The sequence below is a fragment of the Mus musculus genome, chromosome 5 (genome assembly GCF_000001635.26).
Source record: "Mus musculus strain C57BL/6J chromosome 5, GRCm38.p6 C57BL/6J".
In the NCBI taxonomy this organism is placed as follows: Eukaryota; Metazoa; Chordata; class Mammalia; order Rodentia; family Muridae; genus Mus; species Mus musculus.
In genome coordinates, this window is record NC_000071.6 from 124,570,004 (window position 1) to 124,597,804 (window position 27,801).

Genomic DNA, 27,801 nt, shown 5'->3' on the forward strand with positions numbered 1-27,801 from the left:
GCCTTTTTTCCTCAGTGACATCGCAGCCAGCACCTACTGTCTTCCCAGCGTCTAGAGAGACCTCTGTGATGAGCACGCAGCTGCCCTCACATTGCATCCACACAGACTTCACTGTCACAGGGATGGTGGAATTGACAGCCTGGAGCTGTATACCAACCACCCCCACTTCCCTCTCTCAAATTGATATAAAAGTTCACATAGCCTGAACCTCATGGTACACATCTTTAATCCCAGCACTCAGGAGACAGAGGCAGGTGGATCTCTCTGAGTTTGAGGCTAGCCTGGTCTACAGAGTAAGTTCCAGGACAGTCAGGGCTATAAGAGAAACTCTGACTGAAAAAACAAACAAAAATTAAGAGTTGCCTTAGTCTTGGTGTCTCTACACAGGAATGAAACCCTAACTAAGACAACTATGTAGTCCAGGATGATTTCAGACTGATCCTCCTGCCTTAGCCTCCCGTGTTCTGGGGCCACAGGCTGGGGTCAGATTGGGGTTGAGAGTATTTCAGAACAGGCTCTGGCGGTGGTTTATTAAAACCAGGAAGAACTACCCCGAGAAGTGCTGCTAGGCCTTTTCTTGTTAATGGGTTCTGCCTAATTGTGCTTGCACTGTTTCTGATCTGTCAACTTAGAGAGGCAATACCGTATCTAAATTGTTCATATAATTTATTGATTTGTTTCCACATTTAACTTTAAAAAGCTGTTTGGGTTCTAACCATGTTTAAAGTAAACTCCCATTTTCTATAGACAACATTCTGTGCGCAGTGGCACATGAATGGCTCCTGCATTGGTATTTCTCCTGTCTGGCTTGGGCTGCTGAGGGGAGGGAGCCCCGAAGCCAGACGTAGTCAGCCAGTGTTTGCTGTCTTGTGAGGCACCATAAGGTTTGTACTCAGCCGTCTGAGTGTGGTATGAGAAGGGGGTCTCTGCTCGTGTGCCGTCTTTCCTCAGGACTGCAGATGTAATCTCAGTTGTCCTTCCTGAGACCGAGTTTCCGAAAACCATAAGGGCACCTCAGCTTGCTTCCAGAACTGGAAACAGGCTTCAGATGTGACAGAGCAGAAGTCCACGGATTCTTCAGGACGTCTGATGTTGGATTCAGTTTCAGCCCCTGGCTGGCTGGCGTGGAGAGGCTGCTCATCCTGCACAGCGCGTGCTTCCTGCATGTTGGCAGGAGCGACTCGGCTCATAGGTACAGCTTGATGAGCTCATCGCTTACAGCAGATGGCGTCAACACACCCAGGTCCGTAAACAGCAGGGTGATGAGGGATGGGGAGGTGTAGTCCACCCATGGGTGTTCCTCTTTGAGATCCTGCCCAGTCTGCACAGACTTCAGAGTGTCTGCCTTGTACTGAGGAGGAAAGAACGTGGTTAGCTGGATTGGCCTTGTATCCAGGCTCTGCACTGCTGAGGCCCTGGCTTGAGTTGTAAGTGAGCTCTTGCCGGGACTACCCCTGGGTCAGGACACTGGCTGTGTAGCAGGCTGGCAGGGACAGCATGTCCAGGATACCTTCCCATCTCACAGGAGAGAGGAGGCCACAATGGAAGTGCCTGGCCAAGGTCACATGGTTTGTAAAAGCAGAGATGGGATGAAGAAACTGGGGTTCTGCCAGGCTCTCAGCAGGGTGCTATGTAAGTGAGATTGTGCCCAGCTCCAGCTCCCATCTCTACACCGGAAAAGCTGCAGGAAACAGCAATGGGAAGGGAGCAACTTTCTGGGTATAGTCAAAGACCCCTGTCAAATACATAAAACTTACCTTAAACTTATCTGGGACGTCCTCCTGGTTGAGTGGAAAGAGGCGTACGAACTTGAAGCTTTCTGCAACCACATAGAAGGGCTTATTCTGGGCTTTGGCACACACGGCCATCTGGTTGGTTCCAATCTGAGAAGTCAGGAAAGATGGACAGGGTGAGCTTGCATAGCTCAGTGAAACAGAAGGAAACACAGTAAGTTTAATCTTGGCGTGGCGATCTGAACTGTTGCTTTTTAAAAGGCAAGGTCTTAATGTATTTTATGCTGGCCTTGCACTCGAGTATGTCTTTGAACTTCTGATCCTCATGCCTCCACACCACCTAGTGCTGGGATTTCTTGAGTTCCACCAGGCCTAGTCTATTCAGTGCTGGGGCTTGAACTAAGGGTTTCAGTGTGCTAGACAGGCATTCTACCAGCTAAGCTGTATTCCTAGCCTTCAAAGAGGACCTTTTAAGAAAGAAAGATAAATGTTCCCAAAGCACATGAAAAGATGCCAGCATCACCAGTTAGAAAAAGTAAGTGCAGTCTAAGATAAGCCAGCACTTTCCATATTTGGGGGCCTCAGACACTGGACCAGTGTCTACAGTTGCACCCTGCACCACAGCCAACGGTAGGAAAATCCAAGTGTCCACTACAGGTGAACATGGGCAAGTGGTCGTGTTATAATGGAACGGTACTCTGCTTGAAAGCACACAGCAATGACACATGCTGCAGTGGGGCCAGTGAAGTTTGTCAAGCTCAAAATCATAAGTGTCATGTAAATCTACTTATCTGTGGTTCCCTCGCCTGGAAAAATCAGGACAGAGCAGAACAAAGGTGACCAGGGACATGGGAAAAGGCCATCTGGGACAAATAGAAAGCTTTGTAAATACTGGCAATTGCATGGCTTGAGTGTGCCGAATGCCAGTGAACCTGAGACTTATGACGGTCCATGCACAGCTTAATATGATTATGACATCTGTCATAATTTCCAAGGTAAGTGACAGAGAAAATGTAATAAACCCTGGGGATGGAAGTCCTCAATCAAATGGAAACAAAACCAGAGACACTCAATTCCAAGCTGAATCCAGTTTGCCTGGGTGTGATGGTCATGCCTATGATCTCAGCACTTGGGAGGCACAGACAGGAGTTTGAGACAATTTGAGGCTATCCTGAGCTACATAATACCTGGTCTCAAGTTACATATCCAAACAAAAGTACCTATTGTGTATACATGTAAATGCTACTGACTAAATTCATCAAGATCAGCCTCCAAAGAAGAAAGCTGACAAGGTCTTGCTCAGGCTGTAGGGGCTTCTGGGAACAGTATGACAGTACCTACCTTGTTAATAATGCCTCCGTTCTCTACCACTCCTTCAGCACCAACTATGACAAGATCTGCTTTCTCCATGATATAGCTGAGGAGACAGAAAAGAAATCCTTGGTTGGCCTGGTATTCAGAGTCGCCTGCCTCTGCTCCAGTGCTGGGATACTAGGTGTGTGACAGTTTACTGTTTAAGACAGTACTACTGAAGATGCTATCCAAGAACCTCTAACCACCTCAATAGTGAGCTTTCTTTTCAAAGGACTACTATTTGTGGGTCATACACACCGATGACCCAACTTGGAAGATGCTCCCAGTGAGCCACTGCACAGCCAGGTATGCGGACAAAGCCCAGCAATCACCTAACTGCTGACCATAGCCTTTTACTCTGAAAACATGAGCAGCCAGGCTGAGGCTCATTGCCAGCAGCCCTGGCACTCTGAGGAAGGACTGTGAGTTCTGGGCCAGTCTGGGCTATAAGAGTCTGTCTCAGAAGCAAGACCCCTGCAGCCTGTCTTCTATGCTGCTTACTGTAAGAGGAGAGATGCTACCCAGTCAGATTTTATGGCCAGGATTCAAACTCTGCTTGGAGCCAGCAATGCAGGGACACAGGAAGAGTCACTTACCCGACAGCAGCATCCAGCACCACAGTGACAGGGACGTTGAGGTGGGAGAGGGCTTTGGCCATTTTCTTACTGAAGGTGACATGAAAACATGACAGTGAGGTCCCAGTGATGCATGATGACCTTGATTTAGACAAAGATGTCCTGTAACCTTAGTGGCTTAAGGGGCAGATGCTGACTCTGGACCAAGCAAACAGGAACCAAAGTTCTTTAGTTCTTGTTTTTAGACATAGTTGTTTTTATTTTATGTGAATAGTGATTTGCATGTATGTCTGTGCACTCCATGAATGCTTGCTGCCTGAGGCCAGAAGAGGGAATAGGATCCCCTAGAAATTACAGGAGGTTGTGGAGTTGGGGGCTAGAAATGGCTCAGTAGTTAAGAGCACAGGCCACTCTTCCAGAGAACCCAGGTTTAATTTCAAGCCCGCACATGGCACTACAATGGTCTGTAACTCCGGTTCCAGGGAACCCAACACCCTCACACAGATGGAAATATCTATATGTATCTATCCATCCACCCAGGCAAAACACCAATGCACATAAAATAAATCAGTCTTTCAGGACTGTCAAGACAACAAGGAGAAGCCCTGCCTCAAACCCGCTCAGCCGGAGGAGGAGCTCCAGAGTGCCTGACGAGCCTGGGCAGTCAGGGTTCACGTCCCACAACCAGAGGAAAACAGAACAAAGTTTGCTTTTCAGGAGATGGGGCTGTTAATCACCAATTCTTTCATTTAGTGTCCTGCTGTTCCCCTGACATAACTACCTTAAAAAACCCTCAAAACTGGAAACAAAACCAAACCACCACATCCGGCACTGTGCCCCTGGAGCCCACAGGGTCTTTCCTCTCAGGGGTGGGAATAGTCATGAACGGGTCCAAGGCAATGTTGACTCCCTGGCCAGTGGCGAGATACTTGCCCAGATAAATCAGGCTGCGACTCCGTGATATACACACTGAACCGTTTCTTGGCTGCCACGGCTTCTTCCAGGACTCTTAAGACAACTCTGGAGTAGGCGTGAGTCAAAATTCTCTATGGAACAAGAAACCTCCATCAGAGGGGCAAGCTGCCTGCCAGCCACTGCCCACCCTGTCTGCACTGCCATGACTCCTCCTGTCAGGTGAAGCGCCAGTATTCTACAACCAACCATGATCAGAAGGGTGACATAACAGTACACTGAACTTCAAGCCCACTGAGCTTGAACTTTTGAACATTTCTGCCCCCAAAAGTAGGGCACAGATCTCCCCAGCAGAACCCAAAGGCACATAAACCACTACATCTGGAGGCCCATGGGTTGGCTTCCCTAGCCTTAAGATAAAGAGCTTGCATACTTGAGCCTACAGGTGCCAAGAAGCGTAGGTAGTAAGAGTGGTCCGATGAGGCCACTGGCAGTGGAAGGCCAAGGGAACTAGGCCCTAGGTGCCTCTTCTTGTCACATGTCCCACTAATGCAGCCACCCGTCTTTCTAGAAGTAAAAGATCTAGTCACTAGACACAAGGTGAGCTAACAAGTTTTTCAAACTGACAAGCACAGTGCAGTAAGTACAGCCATCTGTGGTGCAGGTGATGACTTATGCACTCACATGGCCTAGGCTCTAAGAATGCAGTGGACGTGGCTGTCATAACTGCTCACTAGAACCATGGGTGCTCAGGCCTCAACTTAGACCCGAGGCGTCTGCATTTAGCAAGCCCACGGGTGACCTGCCCGCAGCTCTGAGATCCTGCAGCTCTGCTTTGAACCCAGTTGAAAGGTTAAGGGCAGGCTGCTGTGGGTGGTAGGTGAGAAAGCTACACTCTAGCCACACTCTGTGACCCAGGAGAGGAGGGTCGTGGCCAGGCCTCCAACGGCCCAGGTCTGTGACACCACCATTTACACAACCTCTCATATATTTAATAGCATACTTCAAAGTCAAGAAGCGCAGTAAAAGGCAGGGTGAGCTCTGAGAGTCAGGATGTGAGCAAACACAGGTGTGGTCTGGGAGGCTGAGATGGCGGGAGGCCAATGGGTGGCTGAAGGCACACTGCCTCCAAGAGCCAGTTTCTTCAGAGGAGCCATCTTAGACAGCACGTGCTGAAGCTGGTTTGTGAGCATCTGGGGGCCCAGACCGTGAACACAAGAGTAGCAACCGCAGGCAGGTGATAGAGAAAACAGGGTTTATCACCTGGAGGAGTGGACAAGCTGGAGACTGGCTGAGCCTGCTGTTCCTCATTTAACTAGGGACAGGTCGTAGCTGTAAATAGGACAGTTCCACCCAGTGCCAACGCTGGCTTGAAGGTGCTTGGCAGTGACCACAGTAACAGCTAGTCTGCGCAGACTCACTTCAGCTTAGAGCACCGTAAACTCAATCATAAAAGTCAGAGCAAGTGAAATGGGTCAGTGGGTAAAGGTGCTTGTCACCGAGCTCGATGACCTGAGTGTGATGCCCTGATCCTACAGTGGAACGAACCAATTCCTCAGACCTCTACACACTCACTGTGCCACCTAGGCGTACTCACACAAACACATACAAAAGACACGTGATTCAAAAACCCTTAGAAAAATAGCTTACTAAGAGCTATGGGCCGGGCGTGGTGGCACATGCCTTTAATCCCAGCACTCAGGAGGCAGAAGCAGGTGGGTTTCTGAGTTCGAGGCCAGCCTGGTCTACAGAGTGAGTTACAGGACAGCCAGGGCTATACAGAGAAACCCTGTCTTGGAAAACCAAAACCAAAAAAAAAAAAAAAAAAAAAACCAAGAAAACCAAAAAAACAAGAGTTTATGGGCGTAGCTCAGTGGTAGAGCATGTCTAGCAGGTTAGAGGTCCTTGCTTTACCCTCCAGCCCCACATAAAAGTAAAAAGCCTATTATACCAAGACCCACGCATGCTGGTCTCATGTTCTCCCCATTCCCAACGATGAGCCTCTATAATGTCTGTATTGACAGTGTGCACACTACAGAGCGTCTCAGTCACCCCTCACCCAGCCTGGGAGCTGCCGTCCTTATTAACACACAAGAAAAATTCAAGACAGAGAAGTGACTGTCCACCGTCCCAGCAGTAGGTGACAGAGTCAGCATTCCAGGCCCAGCAGCGTGACCCCAAAGCTCTTGATTCTAGCAGCACGAAAGAGGCAACTACTCACCGCCCCGTCTTTGATGAATGTATGACACAGATTGGCAATCTTATTTCTCGACAGGGATATTCTTCTCAGGAACAGCTCTCCTCTCTCAATCATGATCTTCTTACATTTGGAGTAGTCCTGGGAAGGGAAGAGCCAAGTGAAGGGAGGAGGGAGGGAGCCGCCAGCAAAGCGCACAGTGTCTGCACACAGAGAAGGGTCCTGGGGAGGGCGGGGCTTACAGAGTATTCCAGGGAGGTGAGGCTGATGAAGCGAAGGAAGAGCTCCCCGCCAGATGACACGGCCACTGAGGAGTCCACACCACAGAGGGTTTTTATGGCATAGGTGAGATTTGCTCTCAGGCCCTGGAGTGTTTCTCCTGCAATGGTGAAGTGAGGAAGTGATGTTCATTTAGCGTCACTGCCCTTGCCGGTCTGCGCTTCACCCACTCTTTTTTTTTTTTTTTTTTGGTTTATCGAGGCAGGGTTTCTCTGTGTAGTCCTGGCTGTCCTGGAACTCACTTTGTCAACCAGGCTGGCCTCGAACTCAGAAATCCACCTGCCTCTGCCTCCCGAGTGCTGGGACTAAAGGCATGCGCCACCACGCCGGGCGCATCCACTCTTTCAAAGAACACTGGCTGCTTCTCTGTGCCAGCCACTGCACGAGAGAGGGCCCTGCTCTCACGGAGCAATAAATCAGCACAGAAAGAGACTGACACCTTACAAACTGGAACAATGACGGGAAAAGGCAGGATGACACATAAGGTGAAGCGCCTTTGCGAGGCTGGCCTCTTGCATTACAGAAACCAAGACTTGATGAAGGACTCAGACATGTGAAGACCAGTGAGGACAGCTCCTGTGTAGATGTCAGGGATGCCAAGGCCTAAGAAAGGGACACACTTGGTTTAAAACAAACCAAAAAACCAAGAAGGCCAAATGGCAAAGTAGGCAAACTGCTTTGTGGTGCCGGCCTGGTGACCTGAATAAAGAAAGAAGAAACTCCCAATAGCTGTCCTCATGTGCACCCACACTCATGCACACACTAATAAACCAGAAAGTAAATGTCAAAGAGGCCAGCAGGGATCTGCAGCAAGCGACAACATGGCAGGTCATTACTTAGCAGGGCAGATGAGATCTGTGAGACAGATCTGCAGGCTCCAAGGTATCTGAATGTATGTATGCCGGGAAAATATGCGAGGCTGTGTTAGAGAAATTCTCCTCTTGGCCATCCCATGAGAACGAAAAAGGCCCATATTTTGTAAGTATAAGAGGCCATGTTATGCCCAGGATCTTAAGACTTATCATACTCAGTAGGTCTCAATGAATATTGATACCAGAATTTATTCCGGAACATTACAGCACTGCACAGAATTGAGGATAAGCTAGGAGCTTGGTACGCATCTATAAAGCTAAATTATTGCTCTAATATAAGCCTTTAATTTAAGGCTGTATTGTTGCCTCTTGCATCAGGCCATATTTTGTAGGTGGATGGAAATCCTTTCGGTGATAACCCAAGGGCTTCCCTACAGGCCCGCAAGTCTACCATGGACACAGAGGTTGGCCTTGAGACTGTACACATATCTACATATCTGCCTGTTCACACTCCTAATAGTCATCTGAAGACCTTCCTGAGGCCCAGACTGTTCGGGGCTGACCCTTCTTACCTTTATCTCTCTTCAAGAATTCCAACAAAGTCTGGATGGCAGCCACAGCTGAGGCCATTTTAGGATCTCCTTTCATCTGAGACTTAAAGTATTCAATTAACTCTAAGGAGAGAGGGGGGAAAAAAAAGGATCATCACGTGAACTTAACAGGAAGAGGCCAGAGAGTTTGGTAACAACTGCTGACCTTAAGAATAAGAGGCAAATACATTTTAAAAAGCAGCCTTTAAAGTTAAAGGGGCCAAATGTTGGTAGGGGTAGAGACGATACATCCTTACTGTTGGCAGGGACATAACTTCTTCCATATTTTAAAAAAGCTATTGGTGCACAAGGCATAAAATTCAGGGGCTAAGACCAGAGGCTAGTAGTATTCTAAAGACTCCGCTCATCCACTTCATCTATGTCGCCTGCAGTCTTTTGAGCAGTGTTCGCCAATCGAGTCTGCTCATGTGCACAGACATAAATGTTTACAGTTCACTTTTAAACTAAACGCATTCGCCCGGAGCTCAGGCTGCCAGTGCGGAGGCCGCGGACCGTGTGTCCCCGCCGCTCTGTTGACACACTCACCACCGTCCTCCATGGCTTCCTCGAGCGACTTCCCGCAAGGCGCCAGCAGCAAAGCACGGCCTGACAGCGCGTCGCCCTTCTCGCGCGTCAGTTCCGTCGTCTCCGGCGTGCGTGGCGTCACTCGTCGGCGCCGGAAATCGAGTGCGCCTTGGCCCGTGGGCGGCGCTTCACGGAGGCGTAGGGAAGCAATGGCCGCTGACGGTGAGGGTGGCATGGATCGAAACGCGGAGCCGGGCGGGAGGGATACTTTTGGTCTTTAGAGGCACAGCCAGTGTATTCATTCATTCGTTTATTCATTCACTCAGCAATTTGGTTTTTGAGGGCGGTTCTCACGGAGAACTCGCTGTGATGCCTTGAGCCCTTCATCCTCCAGTCTTCTTTAGATTGCTGGAATTACGGACGTGCACGATCAAGCTGGATTTTTCTGTGGTGCTCAGATATTTGTTCATGCTCAGTAGGCATTCTACCAATTGAGCTTCCTCCCCAGCCCTAATTTTTAGGCAGATGCTCTCTCCTTCCTTAGCCTTATCCGAGTTCTGGGATATAGGCGTGCTGATGCAGGCCCAATGTGTCATTCAGGACATAATGGGATTCCCTCGCTGTGTATTCGACATTCTTTTCCAAACTGGGAAGTACAGCACAGAACTCGACACAGAGAAGTTTTGGTCGTGTGGTGCCTTATGGTCGAGAGACCAGTGGGCGAGTGAAGTTCATTCTAAGAGGTGACCAGGGCTGTGAAGACTGTGTGTGGCAACTAAGGACTGTCTTTCATAAGGAGTCCAGGCAAAGTGAAGATACTAGAACTTTGGTGTGAGCGACATTGTGAAGTTCACTTTAAGTATATATAAACACCCTGGGGAAGGAGGAGGATAGAGGGAGGTGGGAAGCTCTTAGTCATACAGTGAACTACTAGTTACAGTTTTAAAATCATTTTATGTGCATTGGTGTTTTGCTTACATGTGTGTCTGTGTGAAGATTTTGGATTCCCTAAAACTGGAGTTATGAGCTGCCATGTGGGTGCTGGGAATTGAACCTGGGTTCACCAACCAAACAGTCAGGGCTCTTAACCACCGAGTCATCTCTCTAGCCCCTAGTTACAGGTGTTCTCCCCCCACCCCCATCCCTGTGTGTGTGTGTGTGTGTGTGTGTGTGTGTGTTTTAAATGGGGTTTCTCTGTATAGTCCTGGCTGTCCTGATTTCACTCTGTAGGCCAGGCTGGCTTCCAACTCAGAAATCGACCTGTCTCTACCTCCCAAGTGCTTGCATCAAAGGCATGTGCCACCACTGCCCTGCCCTAGTTACAATTTTTATTGGTACCTCAAAGATTGTTGCCTTGTATTCACTTATTTGGTGTGGAAGTCAGAGACAACTTGTGGGAATCTGTTCTCTTATTTACTGTGTGGGTCTTAGGCGTTGAACACGGGTCATCAGGCTTGGCAGCAAGAACCTTTACCAGCCGAGCCTTTGCACGGCCCCAGAATTATTCACTTGGTTGACAACATTAGAAGTATCACTTTGTCTACTGTGTGAAAAATGGATTGTGGCAGCAAGAGTAGCAGCAATAGCCATTTCTCACACCTCTAGGAGAAAGGCAGGTCTGGCACTGCTTGTCAAGTAGTGAGGTAGACACTCAAGGAAATTTCATGAGTATGTTACTGACAGGCTACACATTTTCTTTCCCAGTCTTGGTACTAGCAAGGAAGGAAGAGTAAGGATTTGGTTCTGTAGAAGCCAGAGGTGGGGGCGCTGATCCTGATGAAGGAGCTGTGGGAGGGAATGGAGGAGACAGTAAATTGGGCACTGCCTTGTACTATTACATGAGCATCCAGGCTTTTCATGACAGCAGGCACTGGCAGGATTGCTCTGTCTTTTGAACTGTAGGCTCGTGGCTGGGTATAGTGTCAGATGCCTGTAATCCCAGATACTCAAGAGGTATGAGGTTTCCAAGTTCAATGCCAGCCTGGGCAGTTTCTTGAGACCCTATTTTAAAGGGTTATGCTTCCTGGAGTGATGACTCAGTGGTTAAGAACCCTGGTTCAGTCCAACATGCAGACAGTAGCAGAGCTATTCAGGGGATATGGCACCATCTTTCCACCTCTGAGGGCACTTTGTGAATGTCTATACAGCCACAGTGAAAGCACTCATGCATATAAAAGACAGCTAATTTTTTTTTAATAAGAAAGACCTAAGGATGTAGTTTGGTGGCAGAGCATGTACAAGTGTCTATGTAGTGTCCAGCACCAAACTGAATTAAATGTCGGTTCTTCAAAGCATCTCCATCAGCTAGCTGGTCTTCGTACATCTAGCATGGGTGTGTGTTGAGTGCTTGTGTTACTTAGCCTGTTTAGTTGTGTCTGTCAGTTTGGCTAGTGGCCTGATTCCTTTGCATGGTAAAAACTTCTGTTCATAAAAGAATTACTTCCCCCTTTTTGGGTATTTTTAAAAGTCGGTCCCTAGGCTGGTGATGTAGCAATATAATAGAATTCTTGCCTGCCATTCACAGAGGCCTGATTTGGTCCCCAACACTGCTTACAACCAGACATGGTGTAAGATAGCACTTGGGAGGTAGAGACAAGAGGATCAGAAGTCTAAATACCATCCTTAGCTACACAAGGAGTTAGAGGTCAGCCTGGGCTATAGAAATAAAAATAATAAATAAAATTTTTTAAATCACAACTGCCTTGGCTGTTTATGATGGGTTGAACTTAGACCCCAGCTCCTCATGAGTCCCTAATCTCCTGCCTGAAATCCTACTGCTGTCACTTCCTACCAGTCATTTAACATGTGAATGCCTTTGGATTAAGTGTTCATCGTGTGTCAGGAGCAGAGGGTTAGCGTGCCCTCTGCTCCTGCCCATGCTCTGTCGGACAGCTGAGAGCTGAGTGAGACCTCCCCAGCTTCTTAACCCTTCTCAGCATGGAACTAGCTGCACCAGATTGGTTTTGAACTTACAGAGATCCAGCTGTCTCTGCCTTTCAAGTGTTGGGATTAAAGACAATACACCAGTACACTATCATTCCCAGTATTTGAAATTAGTCTTTTTTTTTCCCCTTAACGGTGTGTGTGTTACTGGGCACCTTTGTTGAGTCAGGTCTCTCCTAACCATGTGCATCCCAGGAATTGAGCTCAGCACATCAGACTTAGCTATAGACGCTTTACCTAGTAAGCCATCTCCACCCCCTTCCTTGGTTTTCCTTTTAAAAATGAGATACCGGATATCAAACCCAGGGGTTCCCCCGTACTAGACAAGCACTCGTTCAGCTGTGTCCTCAGCCCTGTGACTTTATCTCTACACAAACTTGGCCTTTTCTGTGATGTCACGATCGATCTTGAGGATGATGACCGTCAGCAGACCTGTGGTTGATTCGTCAGCTCGTCAGGAATGCTAACGTTACTTCAGTTTAGGAAGGCTGACATTTTAAACATTGCTCTTGTTACTGTTTGCAGAAGATGAGTTGAACCTTCTGGTGATCATAGTTGACACCAACCCGATTTGGTGGGGAAAGCAAGCATTAAAGGAATCTCAGGTAAGAAGGCTTGAGCCTTTGAAGGGCTCTCCTTAACTTCAGTATGACTGTATCCCACCCACTGGCCCCATGATTGAGTCTTTACAAACTGAGCTTGGTGGCCCTCATCCAATCCTAGCACCCCAGCGGAAGCAGGCAGATTGCCAGAGGTCAAGCTCATCTTTGGCCAGTCTGGGCTAGAGAGACTGTCAGAAAGGAAAGCTGTGGGTTCATAAAGGCAGCCAATTAGACCACACGGGGAAGTTGCATAACTGGCCTCACAGTTCCTTCTTGGAGTGTTTCTTTCAGCATGCGAAGTCCTCACACCCGTTGACCCTCCTGCTTCTGTCCTTCGCCTGCTGGCAGCCATTGACTGCCTCCTGTCAGTTTTGCCTCCTCTAAACAGTTCATATATTTATATATAAATGGGCATCTTTTGTTATTTATTTACTTGGGAGAAAGGTACAGTATGCCACAGCATGTGTAAAAGTCAGTGGACAACTTTTGGGTGTCGTCAGTTCTTTGCTTCAACCATGTGGGCCCTGGGAATTGATTCAGGAAATCAGGCATTGTGGTAAGCACCCTTAACCATTGAACCATCCCACCAGATCTGGTCTTTGGAGTTTTGAGACAATCTTATCTTTTTTTTTTTTCCTTAAAAGATTTATTTTTATGTATATGACTACACTGTCCTGTCTTCAGACACAGCAGAAGAGGGCATCAGATCTCATTACCTATGGTTTTGAGCCACCGTGTGGTTGCTGGGATTTGAACTCAGTCAGTGCTCTTAACCTCTGATCCATCTCTCCAGGCCTATCCTTTTTTTTTCTCTCCAGACAAGGTTTCTCTGGCTGTCCTGGAACTCACTCTGTAGACCAGGCTGGCCTTGAACTCAGAGATCCGCCTGCTTCTGCCTCCCAAGTGCTGGGATTAAAGGCGAGTGCCACCACGCCCCGTTCCTTTTTTTCCTTTTAACATTCATTTTTTTTTATTTGTCAATGTGTGTGGAAAAGCAGGATTGTGCTGGCCTTGAACTTCTGCCTCTGTCTCCTAAATTCAAGGCTTCCAAGTTTACTCATGTGGCCCCACCATGTGTATATGATAGGTAAGGTTCTAATCTGTAAATGACTCTGTCTGTGAGGGGAAGAAGGTCTCCTCTCAGCTTCTTTGCCATGGGTTTAGGAAAAGAAAAGCTGAGCAGATTTTTAGCAGGGAATCCTTGTCAGATGTCATTGAGCATCTGACAGGACTCGCTGCTACTTGACACCAGACTGCCTGGGGCCACGTAGCAAGACCCTTTCTTACACACACCACAGTGTATAATAAGTAAATAATGCTAAGTAATAGCTACTTTTTCTTTCAACGACTCCTCCCTCGAGGCTGATGGGGTTGTGTGGGAGCTGACATGTTCCTCTCGTGTCTGTCAGTTTACTTTATCCAAATGCATGGATGCAGTGATGGTGCTGGCGAATTCTCACCTGTTCATGAACCGCTCCAACCAGCTGGCTGTCATCGCCAGTCACATTCAGGAAAGGTAGGGGCCAGAGGCTGCTTTTCAGTCCTTTAACAGTTGCATGCATGGGTAGAGCACCTTCCGGTTACTCAGAGGATCTTTCTCCTCCCCCTCAGCCGGCTCTTATACCCGGGGAAGAACGGTGGACTTGGAGACTTCTTCGGAGACCCTGGCAATGCGCTCCCCGACTGTAACCCCTCTGGGAGTAAAGATGGGAAATACGAGCTGTTGACAGTTGCAAACGAGGTGATCGCTGAGGAGATCAAGGATCTGATGACCAAGAGTAAGAGCCTGGCTATTGTCACTGCTGTCTCCATGTGGTGGGAATTGGTGTATGTTTTTAAAGTGCAAGATTCTTATGAATTCTTTAAGAATTTCATACATGTATGCCTTGTGTTTTGATGATATTCACCAATCCCATTCTTCTCCCTAACCCCAGATCCACTTTCATCTCCTCCCTACATCTCCTCTCCTCCCTACATCTCCTTTCTGCATCTCCTCCCTACATATCATCTCTTCCCTACATCTCCTCTCTGCATCTCCTCCCTACATCTCATCTCCTCCCTACCTCTCCTCTCTACATCTCCTCCCTACATCTCATCTCCTCCCTACATGCCTCCCAGCTTTGTGTCCTTTTATAAAAAATACTCTGGCCATAGTAAGAGATGCCTTTAATCTCAGCAGTAGGAAGGCAGAGGTATGTGTGCTGTCCTCATGGATATAGGGCCATTTATTGGAGCACTGTTGACTTAGGGGACCACATCCTTAAAGCCAACTGCCACATCTGGCTGTCAACTGTTAATGGCTCCTCAGCTAGGGGTGGAGGCTCAAGGGTTCCTTCGCACTCCGTGCTGAAATTTTAACTGGCTTGATCTTGTATAGGGCTTATGCCGGCAGCCACAGCTGCTGTGAGTTTCTGAGCACAGCTTCCTGCCGTGTCAGAGAACACAGTTTTGCCAGATCCTCTTGAACCCTGGCTCTTATGGTCGTTCTGCCCCAAGCCTCTTCCACTATGGTCACTGAACCTTAGGGATATGTTATGTGTTGTAGACTGCTTTTCCTTTGAAATAGGGGGCCATGGAGGCTTTAAGCTCAAAGATTTGAGGCTGCAGATGCTAGCCACATTTCTCTTTTCACTCCCTCCCATCTCTGTGATATTTAGTTAGTAAGATAAATATGTGTTAACTCTGCTTGGCTATAGGACACTCTGGCTTCTCAGGAGACACACTTTTTTTTTTCTGGTTTTTTCGAGACAGAGTTTCTCTGTGTAGCCCTGGCTGTCCTGGAACTCACTTTGTAGACCAGGCTGGCCTCGAACTCAGAAATCCGCCTGCCTCTGCCTCCTGAGTGCTGGGATTAAAGGCGTGTGCCACCACTGCCTGGCGAAGACACACTGTTAGCGAGCTTTTCTTCTCTTGGTTTTGAAATATTCTTTTTCTGTCTTGTTTGAGTTTTTGTTTGCTTCTATTTAGATAGGTCCTCCCTAAGTAGCCCAGGCTGATCTTGAACTTGTAGTCCTCCTGCCTCAGTCTCCCAAGTTAAAGTCTGGGATGCCATCAGTCTGGGAAGTACCACACCCCCGGCTCTTCCTTGGTGTTTGTTTTGTTTGGGTTGTCCCTTACCTTGTCCCTTAAAATACATCTTGAATCTTCCATGGATGCTCACCTTCCTTTGTTTATTTTTACTTTTGTTTGTTTGTTTGTTTGTTTGTTTTTTCGAGACAGGGTTTTTCTGTATAGCCCTGGCTGTCCTGGAACTCACTCTATAGACTTTAAGCTCAGACATCTCTATTTTTCCGTCCTTTGGTCTGTCTATCAGGCCTCACTTTATTTTCTTTGGCCACCATGGCTCCACCATCCTATTCTTTTTTTTTTTTTTTTTTTTTCTAGACAGGGTTTCTCTGTGTAGCCCTGTCTGTCCTGGAACTCACTTTATAAACCAGGCTGGCCTCAAACTCAGAAATCCTCCTGCCTCTGCCTCCCATGTGCTGGGATTAAAGGCATGCGTCAGCACTGCCTGGCTATTTTTACTTTTAATACTAAATTTATTCATCTTTATTTTGAAGATTAAAAACTTAAGAAAAATGTATGTTTAGAGGGGTTGGCGCTAGAGCTCTGTAGTTATAGGCACTGGCTGCTCTTCAGAGGACCCAGGTTCAGTACTCAGCACTCGGGACAGCTTACTGACATCTGTAATTCCAACTCTAGGTGATCTGATCACCCTGCCGACCTCCGTGGGCACCAGATGCAGTTCTCCTACATATAAAATAAATCTTAAAAAATAAAGGTTAAATGTGTGTGTGTGGCTACATGAGATTGTGTGTGCAGTGTGCATGGAGGTGCCTGATGTGAGTGCCAGGAACCAAACCTGTGTCTTCTGCAGGTACAGTACTCGTGGATAACACCTGGCCATCCCTCCTGTCCATGCCCTTTATCATTTAGGTGGCAACATTTCCCAGTGTGATGCAATCTCAGACTTTAAGCTCAGACATCTCTATTTTTCAGTCCTTTGGTCTGTCTATCAGGCCTCACTTTATTTTCTTTGGCCACCATGGCTGGCTCCACCATCCCATTCTTCTTTTTTTTTTTTTTTTTTTTTTTTTTGAGACAGGGTTTCTCTGTATAGCCCTGGCTGTCCTGGAACTCACTTTGTAGACCAGGCTGGCCTTGAACTCAGAAATCCGCCTGCCTCTGCCTCCCGAGTGCTGGGATTAAAGGAGTGTGCCACCACGCCCGGCTTATAGATTTATCTTTAGATTTATTTATGATATGTAAGTACACTGTAGCTGTCTTTAGACACTCTAGAAAAGGGTGTCAGATCGCATTATGGATGGTTATGAGTCACCATTGTGGTTGCTGGGTTTTGAACTCATGACCTTAGGAAGAGCAGTCGGTACTCTTACCCGCTGAGCCATCTCACCAGCCCCCACCGTCCCATTCTTATGGGATGCCTGTCATTCCATCTTCTTAGGTTCTCAAGTCCAAGCTCTTGGCTGCTTTTCTTCTCAGGTCCACCATCTAATCAGCTATGCAGTCTGTGATTTTAGCTTCATAGTTGCCTCCAAATTCTGACCCCTTACTCTCTGCACTGTTGGGATGAAATACCACACTGCACACTTGGCATGGCCCTAGTCTCAACCCTCTAGCTGCCTGGGCCCCACTTTATGACCACATGGCACTTCAGACTGTGCTGGAGTGCCCCACAGGTCCCATCTGAGAGCCCCATAGATTATCCTGTCAGCCTCCTGCTGGCCTGGACTCCTATCTCCCCACTACTGCCTTTCCATTCAGCCTGTTTTAGTTATGTTGTAGTGCTGTGGTAAGAAGCTATGACCAAGGCAACTTACAAAGCATTTAATCTGGGACTCATGGTTCCAAAGGGTAGCAGAATCCATGAGCTTCACGGTGGGAGCATGGCAGCAGCAGGCATGCTTCTGGGACTGAGAATGTACATCTAATCCAAAAGCACATAGGAGGGGAGGCTAACTGGGCAAGGTATGAGCTTTTAAAACCTCAAAAGTTCATCCCCAGTGACATGCCTCCTTCAACAAGGCCACACCTCCTAATTCCTTCCCAGACAGTTCCACCAACTGGGAGGACCAAGCATTTGAGTGTATGTGCTTGTGGTGGCCATTCCCATTCAAAGTGCCACGCCCTTCGGTGATGGTGGTGGGCACACGGCTGTAAGCTTATAAAAAGTAATTGAGTTCTAGGGATGGAGAGATGGCTGAGGGGTTAAGAGCACTGTTGCTATTGCAGAGGATCCAAGTTTGGTTCATAGCACCCATGTAGGGAGGCTCATCTCCTCCTCTGACTCCACTCCAGGCGATCCAATACTCTTTTTTGGGCCTCTGCAAAAAAAAAAAAAAAAAAAAAAAAATCAGTTCCAAAGCAGTACATTTTTCTTGAGACAGAATCTCTCTGTGTAGCCCTGGCTTGCAGTGTAGACCAGGCTGGCCTCAAACTCACAGAGATCTGCCTGCCTCTGCCTCCAGCATGGTGAGATTAAAGGTGTGTACCACCACACCCAACTCCATTTTTAACCATTTTTTTTTTTTTTTTTGAGAGTACAGATCAGTAGTGTTAGGTGTGTATACACTGTTCAGGGCCACTCTAGAACCTTCCTCTCTGAAATTAAGTGCCATGTTTTATTTTTTACTATTTAGATTAATTTATTTTGCTTCATGTGTGTGGCTGTTTTGCCACCATGTGTGACTGTGCACCCACTATGTGTGTGCCTGGTTCTTGTGGAGGCCAGAAGAGGGCATCAGATCCCCTGGAACTGGAGTTACAGACAGTGTGAACCGCCATGTGGGTGCTGGACCTTGAACCCAGATCCTCTGAAAGAGCAGCCAGTGCTCTTAACCTCTTATCATCTCTCCAGCCCTTCCTCATCCTTTAAGTACCAACTCCCGTCTCTGCCTTTCCTCCCCTAGAGACACGAGGTACTCTGAACAGAGGCACAGAGTTGCTTACTTGTGTTTACTGATTACTAGTTTCTGTGTTGTAAAGTCCACTTTGAACATCTCATCTTTTGATTCATTCATGAATACTTGAGTTTCTAAATGACTTCATTTCCCCCTTTTGTGCTTTGTAACTTTTGCAGGTGACATCAAGGGCCAGCATACGGAGACACTACTGGCAGGATCCCTGGCCAAAGCTCTGTGCTGTATCCTTGTGCTAGTGTGTTCCAAAGAAGTCTTTCGTGGACAAGGTGGTAGCTGGTGGTTTCTCCTAGACCCAATTCTGCAGCGTTCACAGGACTCAGAGGGCAACCAGGCTCTGCCCACACCTGATTTCATGGGTTATCACTCTCAGCCTTGCTTTTTTTTTTTTTTTTTTTGGTTTTTTGAGACAGGGTTTCTCTGTATAACCCTGGCTGTCTTGGAACTCACTCTGTAGACCAGGCTGGCCTCAAACTCAGAAATCCTCCTGTGTCTGCCTCCCAAGTGCTGGGATTAAAGGCGTGTGCCGCCACTGCCAGACGGAGCCTTGCTTTTTATGACATGTCTTTGACTGTATTGAGTGATATTCACATCCTTCTTGTTTATCCAGTTGTCCTGATCTTTGTATGGCTTTCACATTTATTATCTCACTGGATGGGCTGATGGGTTTAGGTGTGGTCCTAGGATTCCTCTCTATGATGTTGGATAGTCATCTGTCTGTAATTGTGGTCTTCACATGCAGAGAGAATGCTTTTCTCTGTGAGTATAGAATGGGTACCTGAACCTAAACTGACCCATACAGCTGTCGAGGCAGATGATGGGAGGGGTCTGATTTCAGATCTGGAGGTCTGTCCTGCTCCTGCAGATGTTTGGGAAACACTATATTCCTTTATGTTAATGAATCCAGACATTCACAGAGTGAACAAGGCAGTTAAAGGTAAGAGCTGATTCTTATGCAACTGTTACCATGTTGTGTTTAGTGCTGCATGCTTGGTGGGGTATTTAAGATTTTTAGACACTCAGGAGCAGAGGCAGGCCAGGCCGATCCTGAGTTTACAGCCAGCCGGGTCTACATAGGAAGTTCCAAGCCATTCCCAGCTGCTGCTTAGAGAGACCCTGTCTCAATATAAAATAAAAATGCTATAAGATGCAATTTGCTAAACACATGAAACTCAAGAAGAATGAAGACCAAAGTGTGGACACTTTGCCCCTTCTTAGAATTGGGAACAAAACACCCATGGAAGGAGTTACAGAGACACAGTTTGGAGCTGAGACGAAAGGATGGACCATCTAGAGACTACCATATCCAGGGATCCATCCCATAATCAGCTTCCAAACGCTGACACCATTGCATACACTAGCAAGATTTTGCTGAAAGGACCCTGATATAGCTGTCTCTTGTGAGACTGTGCTGGGGCCTAGCAAACACAGAAGTGGATGCTCACAGTCAGCTATTGGATGCATCACAGGGCCCCCAATGGAGGAGCTAGAGAAAGTAACCAAGAAGCTAAAGGGATCTGCAACCCTGTAGGTGGAATAACATTATGAACTACCCAGTACCTCTGGAGCTCGTGTCTCTAGCTGCATATGAATCAGAAGATGGCCTAATCGGCCATCAGTGGAAAGAGAGGCCCATTGGTCATGCAAACTTTATCTGCCTCAGTACAGGGGAATGCCAGGGCCAAGAAGTGGGGGTGGGTGGGTGGGGGAGTGGGTGGGGGGTTGTGTGGGGGACTTTTGTTATAGCATTGGAAATGTAAATGAAATAAATACCTAATAAAAATAAATAAATAAAAATGCTTAGTAAACTGCATTCTTTTTAAGCTACCATGTTTGCTATATTATAACCTGTCTTTTTGTTGCTTTTCTTTTCAATCTCTTTATAGATAATCAGGAGATGAAATCAAGGATTTTGGTAAGATTATACACAATTTACATACAACTTCAGACAGCTGAAAGACATGGAATGAGTCCAGGGATAGTGTCATATGCATTTAATCTTAGCACTGGGGAGGGAGACACAGGCTAGTGTCTGTGGGTTCAAGGACAATGTTTTTTCTACATAGCAAGATCCAGGCCAGCCAGAGCTCTTGGGCCAGTGAGATGATGGCTCAGTTGGTAAAGGTGCCTGGTGCCAAACCTGAAGAACAATCCCCAGGACCCAGATGGTGGAAGGAGAGAACTAACTCCTAAAAGTTGTCCCCTGGCCTCCCAGTGCATGCTGGGTACTCTGGATAGATGCCTATCAGTCTAACAAGGACCATGAAGCTCTGGTGTCATCCTTTACTTAAGGGGTTTCATACTAAGTAGAAAGAGGGACTGGAGAAGCGATAGTGATACTGTCTGTAGCATGCAGTAGGTCTTGTCATCGGTGCACCCTGGGCAGTCAGTGGCTGTGTTTGCAGGTGATCAAGGCTGCAGAGGACAGCGCACTGCAGTACATGAACTTCATGAACGTCATCTTTGCTGCTCAGAAGCAGGTGAGTCCTCGGCCTTCTAAGTCCTGAAAGAACTTATGAGAAGCCGTGTGTGGTGGTACCCAGCTTTATGAGTTAGAAGCCAGCCAGGTTTATATGGAGTCCAGAGGATAGCCCCAGAGTTGCACAGAAAGATCCTGTCTCAAAGATGAACAAATAGGACTGGAAAAATGGCTCATTGGTACTGGCTGCTCTTCCAGAGGACCCAGGTTCAATTTCTAGCACCCACATGACAGCTCACAATTGTCTGTAATTCCAGTTTCAGGGGATCTGACCCCCTCACACAGATATGCATGCAGACAAAACGAGGCCAGCCTGGTCTACAAAGTGAGTTCCAGGATAGCCAGGGCTATACAGAGAAACCCTGTCTCGAAAACCCCCCAAAAAGAAACAAACAAACAAATTAAATTAAATTGATTAAAAAAACAAAACTGAAAAGGTGATCATTGTCATTCTTGCACAGTAGTGTTCTGGCTAAACAGGGCTGTGTTTGTGGATCGGGGATTCAGAAGCCACACTGGGTGCTTGTCATTTTTCTGTTTAGGGTCCTGGGCAGTTTTTGACTGGGTGGTGTTCTCAGGAATATGTATTCAGACTTGCTTTTGCATGGGTGTCGTGGTACTCACCCCGTTAGAATCTCTGAGTTAACAGTTTGATACAGGAACCCTCAACTCCTCCATCTTTTTTTGTCTGTTTTTGTTTTTTGAGACAAGGTTTCTCTGTGTACCCCTGCCTATCCTGGAACCTGCTCTCAGACTAGAATGGCCTGTTCTACCTACCTGTGCCTCCTGAGTGCTGGGATTAAAGGCGTGTGCCATTACCGCCCATCTCTCATTTTGCTTTGAGCTCCCTAGAGCCAACAGGCCTTGAACTTGAGAATCCCCTGCATCAACCTGCAGGTTAGCTAGGATCACAGGCCTACACTATTCTGCCCAACAGTGTCTCTCTTCTTATTGTAGTGTGCTGTGCACTTTGCAAATGACTGACATGTTCAGACAGCCTGACATGTCATCCTTGCTCTCTGACTCTTCTCTTCATGTATCTGAGTGCTTTAGCTGCACACATATATGTGCAACACGGGCAATTCTGGTTCCCTTAGAAGCCAAGAGAGGGTGTCAGATCCCGTGAGACTAGAGCTATAAATGATGTAAGCCACAGCATGGTGCTTTGAACTGAACCAGGGTCCTGTGCAAGAGCCAAAGTGCTCTTACCCACTGGGCCAGCCCTCTCCACTCCAAACCATAGTTCTGACGTGCAGCACCACCAGAGCCCCATATTCTCCTCAGCACTGGGAGTGTAGGAGTGAAAGGGGTCAGGGGTTAGAGGCAGGAGCTCCAACCTGTCCTGGATGCTTCAGATGCCAGTGCCCCAGTGTCTGCCTTGCAGTGTCACCACACGTGTTAAAGGGAACATAGTCTTGCAGGACCAACATCTGAGAGGCAGAGGCAGGAGGATTACCACAAGTTTCAAAAAGAATAGAATCTAGCATGTGTGAGACAGCCATACGCACTGCTATAATGTTTTGAACCGCTCCTTTCAGAATATCCTCATCGACGCCTGCGTGCTGGACTCGGATTCAGGGCTCCTCCAGCAGGTACGTTTGCCAGGCATGCGCAGCTTTGGACAGGAACGTTCTGTGGGGATGGGGATACCTTTGCCAGGCATGCTGACTCATGCTGATGGTCGATCTCAGCAGTGAGAAAGCTGCAGCAGGGGGATCATGAGATTTGAGAGCAACCTGGGCTACAGAGTAAGACTCTGTGGAGACATGGAGGGAATGTGAGGGTATTTTGGTTATACTGAGCTATGTGTAATTAAAATGGATTTTATCTGTTTCTGGTCATGAGACCGGGGTCTCGCTGTGCAGCTGGACCTGGGCCTGGGCCTCACAGAGATCTTCTGCTCCTGCCTCCCTCCTATGGAGACTAAGAAGTGTGTGCCACCATGCCTCCACCCTTTTTAGTGGGGCTTCTAGGAAAATGTAAACTCTATACATTGCACCATATGTCTTGGTGTTAGATGTTGCTTGTTTGGGTGGTGCTAAGAGCCCACTCTAGTCCAGGTTGGGTTCAAATCCATCCCACGTCTCCTGCTTTAGATATTGCCTTCTGAGCAGAAGTTTGAAACTGAATGAGGAGGAGGGTAGAGGGACCTACCCCTGAAATAACCAGCAAGCTGAGGATGGAGGCTTTTTTCTCAAAGAAAGACTTGTGGGTCAGTGAGATTGCTCAGTGGCTAAAGGGGCCTGTCTACAAAGCCGATGGCCTGAGTTTCATCCCTGGAACCTACACTCTGCAAGGAGAGAGCCAACTCCTTCATGTTTTCTCTGGTCTTTGTGTGTGTGCTGTGGCATGCATGCACATGCACACAAGCTAACATTCTTTTTCCATTCAGAATTTCCTTAAAAATTGTATCCTTGAAGATCAGTCAGCCAAAGGGGTAGGAGGTAGGGGCTGGGTGTGTCTGTTTCTTAGGCTCAACTGACAGCAGGCGTATGGTTGGTTTTGTTTTTGTTTTTTTTTTTTTTTTTAATTTTAGAATATATTTTTTAGAATTTTTAAGATACCTAAGAATGAAATACACTTTTCTGTATTTAGAATTTAGGATTCCACCTCATGAGGATGAGACCCAATATAGGAATTACTCCTGTGTGAGGTGCCATGTGACATTCCAGTGCTTGTGCAGTGTGTAATGTTCACTAGAGGAACCGCTGCCTTCATCTGGTTTTTAGGACCAGGCTTTCAGGGAGGTGAAAATTTGTAGCTCTCGAAGTGTCCTCTAACTCAGAGATCTCAACTCTGATTGAAAGCTGGCTCTGCTCCCCTGTCCCTTCCTGTGATAGCTGGAGTTCAGTGCAGCGTCTCCTGAGGTCTCAGCAGGCAGTGTGCATGCCGCCTCCTCCTGGACCACCTCAGTTACTGTGTCCAGAACAGAGCCTGTTCTGTACAGTAGCTTCCCCCAGACTCTGAGCCCTATCTCTGCACACAGCATGGTTCACGTGGCAGGTCAACCTGGCTTTCCCCCATTTCTCTTCCTCTCCTTCCATATTGCTAGAATCTGGTTGAATCTGTCTTCAGCGTGGATCCTGAATCCCACCTCCTGTCTTCTTTCCTAGCCTCTCCATCCGTGGGCCTGCAGCCGTCTGATAACTGCTCTGTTAGCACTCGTACCTCCACTAGCCAGTCCTGTCATCCCAGGGGTCAGATAGCCTATAGCATAGACGAGGCCATGTCACTCTGCTCAACTGCCCACCCTGAAACCCCTCTCCCTGCCCCTATTGTCCCAGCACACCTTGGCTGATGCCCAAGTCCTTGCTGAGGCCTTCTGTTTATCCCTCATCTTCTCTTTTCATTCTGGGATCCCTTTGGACTCCTTGGTGTTGCCTGAAACAGCAGTTCCCTGGGCTGCTGCTGACAAGTGCCTTGCCACTCACTGTCCCTCTCTGCTGAGGCTCAGCTCTGGTCTTCCCTCAGGTCTCCGCTTCTCCTTCCCCATCACCCCACGTGACTTCACAGGAATCTAACTGTAACATCAGTTTTCTGTCCTGCAGCTTGGTGTGCACCATCCCTACCTTAAAACTAGCAAGAAAACTTTATTTAAAGCAAAGCGTTGGGAAGCTCGGGACATGCCGCATGGCACAGCAGGTAGAGTAAAGCTGTTAGTGGCTATGGCAGAGCAGAGCTGGGTGCTAGTGTCTGAAGTGTGAACAGGGATATGTCTACGAACCTCACACACTGACCTCACAGACCTGTGGAGTCCCCCATGAACCCTGCTCCTCTGGAATGCTCCTGCTGCTTTGGCAGTGACCCCTGTGTTTTGCAGGCTTGTGACATCACTGGGGGACTGTACCTGAAGGTGCCTCAGATGCCTTCTCTCCTGCAGTACTTACTGGTGAGTTAGCGGCAGCTCTCCCCCACCTCTCACACAGGGGAAGGAAGTGCTGGCTAAATAGTGCCTTCGGTTCCTGGGCTTAGAGGGCGGTCTCTCAGGACCTTGAACTCTGAAGGTCGTTTGCAGATGTCATACAACTGTACAGCATGGGCTTAGTAACATGGCTTAGTGAGTAAGGGCGCTGGCTGCCAACCCTGATGACTTGAGTTCAAGCCCAGGACCAACATGATGGAGGGAGAGAACCAGCTCCAAGCAGTTGTCCTCTGCCTAGCACATGTGCTGTAGCATGTATGTGCTCACACACATAAAAGGACACAGCATAAACACAGCACTTAAAACACTTTAAATAATTGTTCAATGAATAAAATTCATTGAACAATTATTTAATTGAGTCTTAATAGACTTTGAAGGAAAGTCTTTATTGTTTTTTTGTATGTGTGTGGGTGCTTGCCTGCTGCTGCGTGCATATGGAGGTCAGAGGATAACTTGCAGGAGTCAGCTCTTTCCTTCTCTCTTGTGCGTCCCAGAAATGGAACCAGGTCATCCATTAGGCCTGGGGGCCAGGAGCTGTCCCCACTGAGCCATCTCCTGGCCCTGAAGGAAAGTCTGACTTAGTGCTCTCCTTAGTGCTGCCTGCCGAGGACGGCTGCTGTGTCTTCACTCCGGCTGGCTTTCCCCCATGATGGAATTAAAAGTTTCCTGCCTCTCCTCCTTTTAACAGTGGGTTTTTCTTCCGGACCAAGATCAGCGGTCTCAGCTAATCCTCCCACCCCCGATCCACGTGGACTACAGGGCTGCCTGCTTCTGTCATCGCAGTCTCATTGAGATTGGCTATGTCTGCTCTGTGTGTCTGTCTAGTAAGTGCATGTGTGGTTTTTCTCACTGTCAGTGTTAGGGTGTGGGTGGGGCAAAAAGTAACCTGTGCTTTTCAAGTCCCCTAATTGCCTTGTTCTCTGCATCACTTTTAACAGTTTTCTGCAATTTCAGCCCCATCTGCACCACGTGCGAGTGAGTATCTTCGTAGGCGCTGGGTGGGAGTGGGTTCCTGAGCTCCAGAGCCTGAGGGTCCCTTCTCTGTCATTCCAGGACAGCTTTTAAGATCTCCCTCCCTCCTGTGCTGAAGGCCAAGAAGAAGAAACAGAAGGTGTCCCTGTGACCAGCGCCACAGGCTTCCCCAGCTCGTCCCACAGGCTGACTCTGTAGGGAGCATGGAGGAATTCTTTGAAACACTGCTCTTGCCCTGTGCTTCCAGGGTGTGAAGCTGCAGAGGACCCACACCTCCGATTTCTCTGGGAAGGGGGACAGGTGTACTTATTTGTTGTTGTAGGGTAGCAGTTGCCTGGCAGATGCTAAGCTGTTGCTGTTTTGTTGTCGCTTTGATTTTGGTGCTGGGTTTTGAAGCCCAGCCTTGCAGGAGCCAGGCCGGCAGCCCCGCACTGAGCTGCAGTCAGCTCCCTGGGACTCTCTGTTCAGATGATCCTCTGTCAGCGCTTATGGCGGATGCTGGGTCTTCTGCACTTCAGGATTGGTAGTGTGTGAAGTTGGATGCCATTTGGGAAGATGACCAGCATTGGGTCACGGCAGCAGTCATAACAGAGCATCTTAGTTGCTCATGGTACACTGCTAGAACCTTGAACCTGGGAGGCTGAGACAGGAAAGTTTTGGGTTCAGATCCTGCCTGGGATGTGTAGAAGATCCTGGCTTTTTTTTTTTTTTTAAAGAACATTTTACTTAAAATAAATTGTTTCCTTTAACTATACTCAACTGTAACCTGAGCTAAAGGCACAAGCCTTCAGTCTCAGCACTCAGGGAGCAGAGACAGGTGTATCTCTGAGTTTGAGGCCAGCCTGGTCTACAGAGGGAGTTCAAACCAACCAGGGTTGCATCTTGCCACCTTTTTTACAAAAATATAAAAACTAGTAACATTAACATTGGAGAACTTTTGAATACTAGACATGTAAATGAGAAACATTTGTAATCTCAACAATAAAAATCCTATTTTTATATTTACTAATTTTCCTTAGAGTGTTTTTCTAACTATTTGCATTGAGTAGTTTTTCTTAAAATTACTAAGAGCTGTGGGATGGTGGTGGTGCACAACTTTAGTCCCAGCACTCTGTGAGATCAAGGCCAGAGCTGGTCTACAGTACAAGTCCTAGGACAGCACAGAGAAACCCTGCTCTTCCAGAAGATCCAGGTTCAATTCCCAGCACCCACATATGAGCTCACAACTATGTGTAACTCCAGTTCTAAGGAATCGGATGCCCCCTTTTTGGCCTCTACAGGCACCAAGCACAAACAGGGTGCCCAGACATTCATGCATAAACCACAATACACATAGACTAAAGATGAAAAGAAAATCAGCAGTCTGGCATGACGGCTCAGCAGGTCTTGACGATTCTCAGGGCCCGAGAATTGTCTTCATTCAATTCTATGTGGGACTGTCCCTGCCTTTTTACATACAAGGAGCTGAGGCATAGACTTACCAGAGCTGGAGCCTAGAAGGGCAGGGCATGAAGGTGGCAGTGGCCATGCAGGGCTTCCTGCTGTTGCTCTGGGGGCCACTGCTGATCACATGACTGTGGCCTGAGATGGCAGTGGGATGCCCAAACCAGTTTGCTGTGCCTAGTGGAAGGTGGCAGTGGCAACAGATCCACAGCCACTTTACTGGATTCTTTGGAAGGGGAGGACCAGGTCACTCCAACCTGATTCGGCTTGCATCCCCCTAACTGGCACGGACACCACCACCCTGTCCCATCTCCTTATTTAAACATGGATCCACACTGTCTTCTTCAGGATACTGTTGGGTTTATTTTCAACTGGAACTAATAAAACTCAAGGCAGATTTGAGCCTTTTGTTGTTGTTGAATCATTGGAGGAAGGCCGGGCATGGTGGCCCATGCCTATAATCCCAGCACTTGGGAAGCAGAGGCAGATGGATTTCTAAGTTCGAGGCCAGCCTGGTCTACAGAG

At 47.7% G+C, this 27,801-nt stretch overlaps 2 protein-coding genes across 3 annotated transcripts; one reads left to right on the top strand and one right to left on the bottom strand.

Moving 5' to 3' along the window:
• Window positions 1-210: 210 nt before the first annotated feature.
• Window positions 211-9,128, bottom strand: Eif2b1 (eukaryotic translation initiation factor 2B, subunit 1 (alpha)). Of its 2 annotated transcripts, NM_145371.4 has the most exons (9): window positions 8,998-9,128; window positions 8,434-8,535; window positions 7,013-7,149; window positions 6,795-6,911; window positions 4,595-4,707; window positions 3,683-3,751; window positions 3,075-3,150; window positions 1,758-1,883; window positions 211-1,351 (listed from the first exon to the last, which is right to left on the bottom strand). In NM_145371.4, the coding sequence occupies exons 1-9, from the start codon at window positions 9,008-9,010 to the stop codon at window positions 1,187-1,189; spliced, it is 918 nt and encodes a 305-aa protein (NP_663346.1). In that variant the 5' UTR covers window positions 9,011-9,128; the 3' UTR covers window positions 211-1,186. The 2 variants fall into 2 exon arrangements, with proteins under 2 accessions (NP_663346.1, XP_006530338.1); XM_006530275.4 differs by lacking the exons at window positions 6,795-6,911; window positions 7,013-7,149; window positions 8,434-8,535; window positions 8,998-9,128 and adding an exon at window positions 5,837-6,263 and having other exon boundaries at window positions 650-1,351.
• Window positions 9,129-9,144: 16 nt separating this feature from the next.
• Window positions 9,145-27,677, top strand: Gtf2h3 (general transcription factor IIH, polypeptide 3). The gene is made up of 13 exons (NM_181410.3): window positions 9,145-9,198; window positions 12,445-12,524; window positions 13,931-14,037; window positions 14,133-14,299; window positions 18,622-18,684; window positions 19,368-19,397; window positions 20,347-20,375; window positions 20,866-20,940; window positions 22,478-22,531; window positions 24,760-24,828; window positions 25,550-25,685; window positions 25,800-25,836; window positions 25,915-27,677. Exons 1-13 carry the CDS (start codon window positions 9,186-9,188, stop codon window positions 25,982-25,984), a joined length of 930 nt encoding a protein of 309 aa, NP_852075.1. The 5' UTR covers window positions 9,145-9,185; the 3' UTR covers window positions 25,985-27,677.
• The last annotated feature ends 124 nt before the right edge of the window (window positions 27,678-27,801 follow it).